This window comes from Gymnoscopelus braueri, assembly GCF_963280865.1.
Source record: "Gymnoscopelus braueri genome assembly, chromosome: 9".
NCBI lineage: Eukaryota > Metazoa > Chordata > Actinopteri > Myctophiformes > Myctophidae > Gymnoscopelus > Gymnoscopelus braueri.
Window position 1 is genome coordinate 42,493,669 of NC_137610.1, and position 13,088 is coordinate 42,506,756.

At 42.8% G+C, this 13,088-nt stretch overlaps 1 protein-coding gene across 2 annotated transcripts in view; it reads right to left on the reverse strand.

The window, feature by feature from the left end:
- Positions 1-12,318: 12,318 nt before the first annotated feature.
- Positions 12,319-13,088, reverse strand: part of enc2 (ectodermal-neural cortex 2) — a 40,596-nt gene continuing 39,826 nt past the window's right edge. For both annotated transcript variants that reach the window (XM_080438331.1, XM_080438332.1), the window contains one exon: positions 12,319-12,744. In XM_080438331.1, the coding sequence (XP_080294457.1) occupies positions 12,358-12,744 (387 nt within the window). In that variant the 3' untranslated portion in view covers positions 12,319-12,357. The remainder of the gene's footprint in view (positions 12,745-13,088) is intronic.

Genomic DNA, 13,088 nt, shown 5'->3' on the forward strand with positions numbered 1-13,088 from the left:
AAATATAGAGAAAGTAGCTGATCTACACGCTCACAACTGTCGCACCACGACGCGTTGTGAGCTTGTAGATTGCTATTTTCACAATTTTCAATTCAGCAATACATTGATATAATTCTTCTGAATACTTGATTATACTTTGTCCACCACCGGTTAATATCCTGAATCCATTTCCAACCCATGCACGCTATATATTTGAATTGAATATGACAATTTAATATAAAACAAACTGATTGTCCATGTCATTGTTATTAGATTAAATCTATTAATTTGGTGAATTGGATTTACTCAAACGATAATCAGAAGCGACGATAATCAGAAGCGACTACAACAGTGGTTCTCAAAAAAGGTGGGGTCCAGGGACCCTCGGGGGTTCCAAATGGACCCTTACAGGTCTGTAACAGTTACTCTGAGAGTTATGGGGGTCCTTGAAATAAATAAAACTGTGAGAACAGAGAACAAAGTGTGAGAACCACTGGACTACAATATTGAGTGTAAAAAGCGTCATGCTAGGAGGCCGAGCTTCTCAGTCTATCGCTTCTCCGTTTTCTCCCTCACTCTGTCAACCACTCTTCATTTATTTATCCACTCCTTTTTTTCCTTTCCGTGTCTCGCCCGGTGTTACATTAACCCATTAAGACCGGGAACGCATCTGTGTCATTTTAGATTTATTTGGATTTTTTTTTAAAGATCGTGGAAAATGTGTGCAAATCTTTGAATGTTTTAAAGCAAACATGTTGTTTACGTGCTTCTGGGGTCCCTGGAACAACATATTTTGAGATAGGGGTCCATGACCAAATACATATCATTTTGGGGGTCCTTGACATGGAAAAGTTGGGCCACCACTGATAGTAACAGACTGTTAGGATTTAGAAAACATTATTAGATATGCATTTGGCCGCGGACCTCAATCCCAAAATGATTTGTTCCAGGGACCCCAGAAGCAAAGCTTTAAAAATATAAATATTCAAAGACTTGCACACATTTTCACGATAAAAAAAAAAAAAAGCAGATCTACAAGCTGCCGCGCTACGAGCTTGTATATACGCTATTTTTTTAATAGCCCAAAGAAATCTTTAAATGACACAGATGCGTTCCCGGTCTTAATGCGTTAAGAAAACACTCTCCATAGTAGAGAAGCTTCATTTCAGAATGCTCCGTGTTTTTTTTTTATTGAGGAAAGAAAGTCGAGTGGTTTTCCTTTGCTGCTACAGGTGTTAAAAACGGATTAATAACAACAACGGTTATTATAGGGCGGCTTCTAAAAATTCCTGGCATTGCCTTTTGTTTTGGTGTTGAATAAATGATGACGTTTGCTATAAAACCCCAGTCAGACGCTGTGTGGTCTGAGCATCAGAGCCCTAATGGCCTGGTGATGTGGTTGTTATCCTTTTGCTCTTAGTGGGTAGGAGTGGTGCTTCTGATGACCAGCACTCCGTTTTATTATAAGGGCTACAACATGATCTGTGTCAGTCAGGTGGACTTTAACCCATTAAGACCTGCAGGCTGATTCTTAAAAATGTCTTTTAAATCCTAACAGTTTTCTGAAAAAAAAAACATGTTGCTATATCAGTGGTTCTCAAACTTTTTCATGTCAAGGACACACAAAATTATATTTATTTGGCCGCGGATCCCCATCTCAAAATATTTTGTTCCAGGGACTCCCAGAAGCAAAGATTTCAGTTAAAAATGTTTCACGATATTTCAAAAATAGCAGATCTACAAGCTCATAGCGCGGCACGAATATCTGTATATCTGCTATAAAATGATTGTGACGCTATATTAACACATTTTCAAATTAGACCCCTGGGGGTCCCCAGACACCACTTTGAGAACTATATAGCTAAAAATCTAAAATAACACTGATGCTTTCCCGAAATTGAATGGGTTAATGGATGATGGGAGGGAGCTGGCAGAAACCACCATGACCGGACGCAACGTAATGTCCACTGAAACCATTTAACGGACACCTGGAGGTGTAATTATCCTGCCGGGACCAGGGCCTGGTCTTTTGCCAAAACTAAACCTGGACTTGGATCTACAAGCTCACAACGCGTCTCGCCATGTAACTCGTTGTGAGCTTGTAGATCGGCTATTGTTGCTATTTTTGCACACCACCATTGTACAACAAAGTATAATGCAGACACATTTTTTAAATATTTTATAATAAACATATATTTGAGTGCAGTTTGTGTCGATTTGTTGATAGTATACAGTATAGAGTGCTGTAGAATTACTGTAGTAATGCAAGAAAACAAAAAATCTTCTATCCACAGCCTGGACCGCTGGCGTAGCTACCTAGGCTTTAAAGTAGCCTGACAGCACGTTGCAGGTTCGAGTCCCAATCCCAACGGCCTTTGCTGCATTTCACTCCCCATCTCTCTCCCCATTTCTTGTCAAACTACTAAATATCTATATACTATCCTATCAATAAAGGCATAAAAGCCAAAAAACATATATCTTAAAATTGTTTTTTGGGGGGGGGAGCATGACATGAAAATCTTTGAGAAGCACTGTCTTAGACATCTACAGAACTCCATCCATCAGAAAACGCATCCATCGATCTCTTCATCAGTCCAGCCTGTCAGATAGGCTGCCGTTCATCCATCCATCCATCTTGGCTCCATGCAGCAATGTTCACCCATCGTTTAGTCATCCATCCATCCATACACCAGTTCCACAGTTCCACCCATAAAGAGTGATCCATACAGCCGTCAATGATCCACTGATCCACCCGTCCTGCCATCCACTGATCCTTTCATCTAGGAATCAAGATAACCAGTAAATCACTGTAGCCGCTAATCTAGCTGCCCAGACTGGAAGCTGCTACCTGTAGGTGTGCCTCTTGTTAGTGAGAGTGAGTGAGTGTGTGTGTGTGTGTGAGTGTGTGTGTGAGTGTAAAGGGAGTAGACCAGCTGTTAGTTCTCAACAATGTTCGTGCCGCGGACCCCCATCTGAAAGTGTTTTGTGCCAGGGACCCCCAGGACAGATGAGAGGATTTATGTAAAGAAGAAAACATCTAAATTATTCAAAACAAAGTGACACGCTGTGAGCTTGTACTATTTTTGAATATAGCCAACGTATAGAGGTAGTATTGAGGTAGAGGTATAGAGGTAGTATTGAGGTAGAAGTATAGAGGTAGTATTGGAAATAGCCAGATCATAATGACAGATGGAGCTTAGCTGAGGGACACAGTTTAAACCTGATTTATACTTTGATATACGCCTGTGTGTCTCGTCCCGAAAATGGCAGATCTGCCAGTTCACAACGTGTTGCTTGGGGATGCTTGCTGCTATTTTGGTTGAGCGATGCCGCCGGCGTACGGCATGGGAGCATAAAAACAGGCATCAGGTAAAAAAAAAGGACTGGATGAACTTTGGGAAGCTACTTGCTTTTAGCCCTGCAGGGAGACAAGAACAGCTGCTGATGGCTGTTTCTTTAATGAAGGCATGAGGGAAATCACACACCGTTGAATAGCAGTGGTGAGAGAGTTTCACACAACACCAAGTCCAAATATTTTTACTTTAGAACAAGTGGTGTAAAGTAACTAAGTACGTTTACTCAAGTACTGTACTTAAGTAAAGTTTTTAGGTACTTTTACTTTACTGGAGTATTTCCAATTTTCAGTACTTTTACTTCTGCTCCACTACATCCCAAAGACAAATATTGTACTTTTACTCCACTTCAATTATGTGAAAACTTTCGTTACTTTGTAGATTTTGATTACAAAACATACATTAACCACTTCAGCCCTATGCATACTTAGGCTATTTAACTGATCTTGTAGATCTGCTATTTTCAAAGCATTTTCATACATTTGGAAACTTGTGAGATGGGACATTCTGCAAAATGAGTACTTTTACTTTCAGTACATATAGTGGCATATAGTGCCAATGACGTCTTTTGATGGCCGTTTTCAGTGTGCCATTAGTGCCAATGACGTCTTTTGACGTCACCTAAAAAAAAAAATTATATATTTTTTTTTTTTTGGGTTATTTTTTTTTCTTTTTAATCTCAAAGAAACTAGGAGAAAACGATTTTCAAAAAGTTAATTCTCCATCCACTTCAATGTTAAAATGTAAACGGAGAATTTTTTTTCTCCGTTTGACCCAAAATGCCTTTGGCATATGGATCAACAAGCTTGAAATAAGCCTGGCAGTGAATGAGTTAAGTATATTTTAATGCGAATACTTTTGTACATTTTGAATACCGGACATTTACTTGTAACAGAGTATTTCTACATTGCAGTATCAATACTTTTACTTAAGTGCAAAATGTGAGTACTTTTTCCACCACTGTTTAGAACACGTACTCGATAAAACAAAGGTCCATCATTATGATGGATGTTGAAATACAGTATCATGCTGGCTTTGTCGAGCGTCTATACGAACACAATTGGCTCGTATTCGGGGGATGGAAGCCGGGGGGGGGGGGGGGGGGGGGTGTGTCTCTACTCTCTACATGTATTCCTACAGGCTGGGGAGTGTTGGGCGGGAGGAGTAGAACGAAGGCTCTACTACGTAAGTCCTCCCAGTAGGGGCTCCTTACTGGCAGGTGGGCCAGTAGGATGCAACAGCAGTGACAACACACAAATGTGTGTGGGGAGGAATCAATTGGCATAAAAACAACTGTACTCTCTCTCTGTCTCTGTGTGTGTTTAGTCTCCGCTGTTCTCTAAGTGGTGAAGACTTGAACCGTCAGTGGTGTAAACCTGACCCTGTCCTCAGTCCAACCATCTACCACACCAAGGGCTTCCTCTACTATCTCAACAGCACAGGGTGCACCCCGCTGGTGAGCAAGCACACACACATGTACACGTTTGGGGCCAGGCTAAATACAAAACGATGTTAAAGGTAGTGTAAGTGATGTTTTATGTGAAAAAGGTAAAGCTCTATATACTATATTCTGATCTGTTTCTCCAGCTCTTTAACCCATTTAGACCTGAGGCCGATTCTAAAAACGCCTTCTAAATCCTGACCTAAGTTTTCTGAAAAACTTCAAACATTTATTAAAAAACTAAAGAAAAATGTATGTTGCTGTATACTGTACATAGCAACAACAACCTCAAAAGGGGTTCCTGTCTTGAAAGGTATAGTTACAAAGAGAGGTTCCCGCCCTAAATGGGTTAATAAACAGACAATATTTGTTTTAGGTGGGTTGCCAATTCCATCCAATCAGGAGATAGTACCCATGAGCTTGAATTGTATAGTGTTCCAGTTCCTATTTTGTCTGCTCATTGTCTCCACCAGGCCGAAAGGCATGGCTGAAACCATGTTTTGCACCATGATGCTGGGGTTTAAGTGGTGAATAGCAGGTGGGTGGCAGATCAGCCGATGCTGAAAAACAACAGATGTGTTTGCTCGACAGAGGAGCTGAAGTGTTTGCGTACGTATACAAAGCGTCGAAAATGACAAATGAATGGAACAGACCAGAGGGAAGTGACAAACGTTTGTTTTCTGGAGGATTAGCCATGTCTTCCTGAACGTACAAACTTCCCTTTTAGTGTCGGGAGAGTCTTGACAGAGCTGGGCTTGTTTTGACAGAGCCGCCATGCTCTGGACCTGGCTCTAAAAATACACACACACAGGAGAAAAGTGTGTGTGTGCTGTGTGTGTGTGTGTGTGTGTGTGTGTGCGTGTGCGTGTGCGCGTGCGCGTGCGTGTGTGTGTGTGTGCGTGCGTGCGTGAAAAAGGGATTATAAAAATAGCCAGATACTGCAAATGTGTAAATGAAATATGGGTAATGGACCAATTGAGACAACCGTCGATAGACAAAGAAAAAAATAGAAGAGAGGAGAGCGAGAGAGAACAGGAGAGAGAAGCAGGCTGCTCTGGGAATCCAGTTTCACAACATGAATTTTTGAAAGACTGCGGATGAGCAACGAGGATAGAACAGGAGAGACAGAGGCAAGGAGAGAGGAGCTGAGAGCTATAGGGAGGAGGGAGGAGGAGAGACAGAGGCAAGGAGAGAGGAGCTGAGAGCTATAGGGAGGAGGGAACAGGAGGCAAGGAGAGAAGCTGAGAGCTATAGGGAGGAGGATAGACGAGGCCAGGAGAGAGGAGCTGAGAGCTATAGGGAGGAGGAGGGAACAGGAGAGATGGAGGCAAGGAGAGAGGAGCTGAGAGCTATAGGGAGGAGGAGGGAACAGGAGAGACGGAGGCAAGGAGAGAGGAGCTGAGAGCTGAGGAGGAGGGGAGGGAAAGAACAGATGATGATTAGAGAGAGAGAGAGAGAGAGAGAGAGAGAGAGAGAGAGAGAGAGAGAGAGAGGGGGGTGGAGGAGAGGGCGTTGTTGACTCATGGTACACTGCACGCATCTTCTATTCTGCACTGTACATCACACCTGCATCACACACACACACACACACACACACACACACACACACACACACACACACACACACACACACACACACACACACACACACACACACACACACACACACACACACACACACACACACACACACACACACACACACACACACACACACACACACACACACACACACACACAAAAGAAGACTCAGTAGGCTCAGCTTCTCCTTTCGCCTCAAAGACGATTAACCACTTAAAAACCCCAGCATCTGTATTCTGGGAAAACCTTGGCAGAAAATAGCAGACAGATGTCCATCTGCTATTTTCTGCGAAGACATTTATTTTAGGGCGAAAACAGAAAAGACACTAGTAGTATAAAGACGTGAGGGACTACTCCGCTCAAAAACATATGGTGTTTTAAGTGGTTAAAACATGGACTGTGCATTTTGTTGGGACCCTATAATTATGCTGTGCTTACAATTTAATCATTATTAAGGCTGTTCTGTGTTTGTTTAGGAAAAGACTGTAAATATGGGTGTGAAGATTATGATTGCCATTTCACCACAATCAACTTCACCACGGCCAAATACATATCAATTTGGGGGTCCTTGGCACGAAAAAGTGTGAGAACCTCGTCATGTTTCAAACTGACAACAAGAACAAGTCTACGTCCCTTCTCAAGCCTGATTTATACTTGGTTGCACGCTGGTGTTGCATGCCATAAATAGCAGATATACAAGCTTGTAGATCTGCTATTTACTGAGCACGACACCGGCACGCAACTAAGTATAAATGAGGCTTTATTCTTATGCCTACGGGCCAGTCTCTGTCTTTATTTCCTTCAACATTACCACCCGGTGGGGCCAGCTCTAATGGATGTCTGTGGGGAAGGGGTTACAGACACTTTAGAACACTGTCAGAGGGAACAGCTGGTGGCAGACTGGGCTCTCTGGACGCCCCGAGGGGGCCGTGCTGATTGTGTCCATAGGGAACAGAATGAGGAAGTGTTGAAAGGACATTATAGGGTCGTCCAAATGGACAGGCAGAGGACTGTCTTTGGATAGAAAGAGGAAAGAGGGGAAAAAGGCCAATCTAAACCCCGACCGATTAGAATTTAGACTCCTAGACCAGTGCTTCTCAAACTTTTGATAACCAAAATGATATGTATTTGACTGCGGACCCCCCATCTCAAAATATTTTGTGCCAGGGATTTAAAAAAAATAGCAGAGCTTGAGTGCCGCACTATGAGCTTGTATATCTGCTATTTTTGAATAGCCAAAGCATAAAATGCGGTTAACATTATTGTGATACTATATTAACTAATTTTTTTTTCCCACTTTGAGAACCAATGTCCTGTACAGATTACTGACATATTGACTGATATTTTGTTTTAAAAAAAGAAAGAAAATTCCAATTCTATTCTAATTTATTTGAAAAACTTTGATTTGATTAAACATTTTAAAATGGAAAATGTCAACACGTTGTGAACTTGTTGATCTGGTATTTCTGAAAACTTTTGAAACTCAAAATAGGGACACCTGGATGAATGTGGTTAAAATTGGAGCATTTACTTAACAAAAAAAAAAGTCAAATAATGGCCGATATAGCAGTCTGACTCCTACACTGTTACAACTGAGGGGAGAGGGGGGGGGGTGCAGAGTGAACTGGGTCCACCAGGGAGAAAATGATATCAGAAGGAAGGCTATTAGAGTATTACAAGTATATATACCAGGAATTCTCCTCAGGGATTTCCTTGGATCGCTGCTGCTGTCACATATTAAGTAATGGAAGGGGCCAGGACTCTGTTGGGGTGACGCGGCTAAGCAGCCGACTCAGCAGTGTTCACTTAATGGGAACATCATGGGAACATCTTGCTTGCGGGAAACATATGGAAATAGTTTTGACCCGCTCACCACCACTGCATCTATCTATAGTCTCTGTCTCTCTGGCAGCCAATTACATGACTGTAGCAGACATTAGCTGCTGCTTAAAGGGATAGTTCACCCCCAAAATGATGTTTTTCCTATCAATTACATCCCATGGAGACTTGAATCCATGAAGATGTTTTTGTTTTTGTCCCATTCCTAAGCCAATAATTTGATGACCGGCGGCGGCTCCGGTAGGAGACACAAAGTGTCAACTTTGAGTCTCCTACCGGAGACGTTAGCATCTTTCCGCCGGTCATCAAATTATTGGCTTAGGAATGCGACAAAAACAAAAACAAAAACATCTCCATGAATTCAAGGCTTCAAGTTCATGGGGTGTGTAATTGACAGAAAATAAGTACTTTTTGGGGTGAACTATCCCTCTTAATGTGATGCTGAACTTTGGTAGAGACTCTGGGTTGTACAGCTATCTTTGGGTTGTATAGCTGCCTGGCCACGATACAAGTCAAAATATTGTCAAATCATCTTTATCAGTTGCTCCTGTGTGCCAAGAGTGAGGAAGGAGGAATCAGGATTTTTATTTTTGTATCTCTTCATTCGCTCTTTACTTGACGAAAAATGTCTTAAAATCACAGTTCTAGCACAAAAACACATGCTAACGAACCTCTAGTATATTGTGTAATATATATGCGCCATGGGTGAGGAATCATGCTTTCTTTAATCTCTGCATTCGTTTTCTTTGCTTAGCAAAACAGGTCTTAAAATCACACTTCTAGCACACAAACAAATGCAAACGAAGCAGATGGCTCTATTCATGTTGTATTCATCCTATTAACCTGTGCCTTCTTACATCACAGAATCCAATGGGTCACACGTTTCACTGCAACACCGAATCTTCCAAATTTCAAAGGTTGATTAAGAGGATGACAGAGGAAGGAGATTAATTGGAAATGAAAGCACAGAGCGAGTCCCGCTCGCAGCCAACAAGAGAAGCTATACTGTGCCAACTGCTAAGCTTGCAATCTTGCACAGGTATATAGCATCACTTTAACCCATTAAGATCGTGAACGAATCCGTGTCATTTTAAGATTTCTTTGGCTATTCAAAAATAGCAGATCTGCTATTTTTGAAAGTTTGTCCAAATCTTTTTAATATATATACTTTTTTAAAGCGAACATTTTTAACTCAAATCTTTACTTCTGGGGGTTCTACAAATGTCTTCTAAATCCTATTTTTTTTTTTTGAAAAACATATGTTTCTATATCAGTGGTTCTCAAACTTTTTCATGTCAAGGACTCCAAAAATTATAAAAACATATGTATTTGGCCGCAGACTCCCATCTCAAAATATTTTGTAATAGGGACCCCCAGAAGCAAAGATTTTAGTAAAAAATGTTCCCTTTAAGAAATATATATTCAAATATTTGCAAAAAGTTTCACGATAAATAAATAAAAAGCAGATCTACAAGCTTGTAGCGCGGAATAGCAGATCTACAAGCTCGTGAGCTTGTATATCTGCTATTTTTGAATAGCCGAATACATTTAAAAAAATGACACACAGATGCGCTCCCGGTCTTAATGGGTTAAGTGTGTTTGTGGACCTCAGATGACTTCACTGGAATATAACGGCGGCTACCCTGGCCAGCTTGGAGAAGAGATGCCAGTGACATTGTGACTTCATCTCGATGAGCTTGCTCTTATACAACTTTACTTTATACTCTGTTATAATTAAAACTATTCTAATAAATAATGGTTTGGGGTGGTGGAGGGGGTTCTCTCGAGCCAGACTGTTGACTCACCCAATTTTCAAATGCTTCCGTCATACAATCTGTACAAACGGAAGTGCATTAAAATGATTCGGGGGTTATTGGGGAGGAGGACTAATGTTATTAGCGCTGGCAGCAAACGTTCCCAAGTATCGCTGGTCAGGGCGATTCTTCTCGTATAAGTAGATCTTCTCTTAAGAAGGTGACATAGCGTCTTAGAGGTAGTTTAATGGGTGGCCTGAGTAATCAATGACGGAACAGAGTTGAGTGAGTCAGTTGAGGCTGTATAGGGTCTTCGAGTTTTACTTAAGTAGTTCGGAGTCAAAGTGGTCCTATTCTCTCTTTAGCATCGATATCACTGTTTAATACTGATATTACTGAACTGAACTGAACTATTCCATTGTTGACTATCCTATGTGAGTTAGTATTCACCCGATTAGGGCAGCCCCCAGGTGTGACTGCATCATACGTCATTCATATACCATTAAGACCTGGGACGCATCTGTGTCATTATTAGATTTGAGCTAAAAAGCATTATTTTACACTTTGGCTATTCAAAAATAGCAGATATACAAGCTCATAGCGCGGCACGAGTGCCACGCTACGAGCTTGTAGATCTGCTATTTTTGAAAAATCAAGAACATTTGTGCAAATCTTTGAATATATATATTTTCAAAGCAAACATTTGTAACTCAAATCTTTCCTTCTGGGGGGTCCCTGGAACAAAATATTTTGAGATGGGGGTCCGCGGCCAAATACATATACAGTTTGGGGTCCTTGACATTAAAAAGTTTGAAAACCACTGACATAACATTACGTTTTTTCAAAAAACTGTTAGGATTTAGAAGACATTTTGTAGAATCGGAACCTCGGGCCTTAATGGGTTAAGGAAATGCCCATATAAGGGGGATTCTCCCTAACGGCGGTAATGCGGATGCTTGATCTGAAGTCACGTCGCCCAGCCCTATACTCTATCCAATGCCTTGATGCACGCTACACTTCTCTCCTCCTCTTGAGAACTGTATTTGTACCTCAGCACTTGCACACGTTGTGTATCCCCCACCCTCCCTCTCAGGCCCCCCCCCGTAGCTCACAGCATGGAGATAATAGCATGCTGAGCGGACAAAGCTGTGGGGGGTGGGGTGGGTGGGGGGAATGAGAGGACACCCCAGGGCGCTGCTTGCTGAGTGTACATGTGTGCATACGTACAAAGTGGGAGTCGTGTGTGTGTGTGTGAAAAGGGAGCAGGAAGTGTATATAAACAGGGTGTGTGTGTGTGTGTGTGGGGTGTGGGGGTAGGTACCAACGTCTCTCTAGGGAGGCGGCTGTTTTCTTCTACAAATACTAACACTCGCTGGGAAACGCCCCAACTAAACACTAACTAATTCACTAACCCAAACACTTATTAGACTAGTATGTTATATAGTCTCACGTAGCCATCTCCACCTAGTCCTACTGATATATGTCTGTGGACATGTACATTCGATGAATGGGCTAAAACTGGGTGGAAACGATTTGAAAATGTAGAAACATACTGTAACTGCAGTACAGAGCCAATTCTGTGCTTTAAGTGCTATTATTTACCTAGGGCAATTCTCTAATGACAGACACACACCTAACTAAATCCACGATGGGTGAGACCTAGCCTGTTGAGTATCGAAACGGAAGTACTGGAATTTGGCGGAAGCATGGCACACACAAGGAAGTTAAGTTATGGCTCTACAGATCTGTTTACATTGTCCGTGCATGAAAAACCCATGTTGTGATTAGTAGGAAAAACACATCCTGTACGACAGAAGTCCTGCCCTATAGACATGCTATAGACAAGGCTTTTCTCCTCGGAGATGAGAAAAAGCAGGGAACGAGGCTAAACTCAAGCATTCCAAACTGGTGGTCCTTGAAATTGAAACGTTTCAACCACTGCAACAGCTATTATAATCAAAGTGGTAAAGTAACTAAGTGCATTTACTCAAGTACTGTACTTAAAGGGACATTTTGCCCCACGGTTTTCTTACCCTTTCTATGATGTTATGATATCCTGGGATGAATGGTACAATAGAACATTTTCATAACTCCATCCCGGGTCCGCCACAGCTAAAAACGCGCGCCAATAGGGCTTGCGCTATATCGCATATTTTGATAGAATATATATATATTTTTTAGATCTGACGTTCATATGTAGTGACAGAACACTATGCAACGTGATTGTCTTGAATGCGCCCCACCGGTGGGGGCGCATTCAAGACAATCACGTTTGTACTCGTACTTTTTCCACCACTGGCTATTCTAATCCATCATCACTGAATAATTGAATCAAAGCACATACACAGTGCATATCAGCGCGTTTACCTGCAGTGAGTCCTTCCCCGGGTTTGCGTCCTCCTCCCAGTGCTCAGGCGGGCAGGTGTTTCCAGGTGCTGACGAACGCGGTGGGGATCAGGGAGTAAGGCACGGTGGTGATGGAGTTCCAGCTGTCGGAGGTGGGGTCGTAGCAGTCCAGCGTTTTGCACCGCTGCGTGCCGAAGTAGCCGCCCACCACGTACAGCTTGTTCCCGGAGGCCACGGCGTGGCAGCTCATCCTCTTGGACGTCATGTCGCCCACCCGCGTCCACTGGTTGGCGTCGCAGTCGAAGCGGTAGGCCGAGGCGGCGGTGAACTCCGTGTCGCCGCCCATGATGAAGATCTGGCTGCCCAGGACGGCGGCCGCCGTGTAGCGCCACGGCTGCGGGCACTCGGCGGCGATGTTCCAGCGGTTGCCCACCGGGTCGTAACACTGGACCTGTTTTACAGGGGAGGGGACCGAGTTAGCTTTTTGTTAGGCTGCACTAGCCTTCCTGCTTTCGTGTATAGAGGGGCGGGTTTAAAATCAGCGCGGAGAGAATGCGCCTGATCCCATTGGTTCACCGATCTGTCCGTCAGCCCCCGCCCCGTCAACACAACATTACGAGCGACGCCCACTGCACTCTGGTTGGTTGGGGAAATGAAACACTTCCTATACCGGGTACACCGACACGCTGGTCCAGGCTTTTATTTTTTAGCAAAACTAAACAATAAAAGCCTGGAGATCGAGGCTAGCTTTTTGTTAGCTGGGGGTCGGTGTCGATTTTGACAGTACATTTTAGT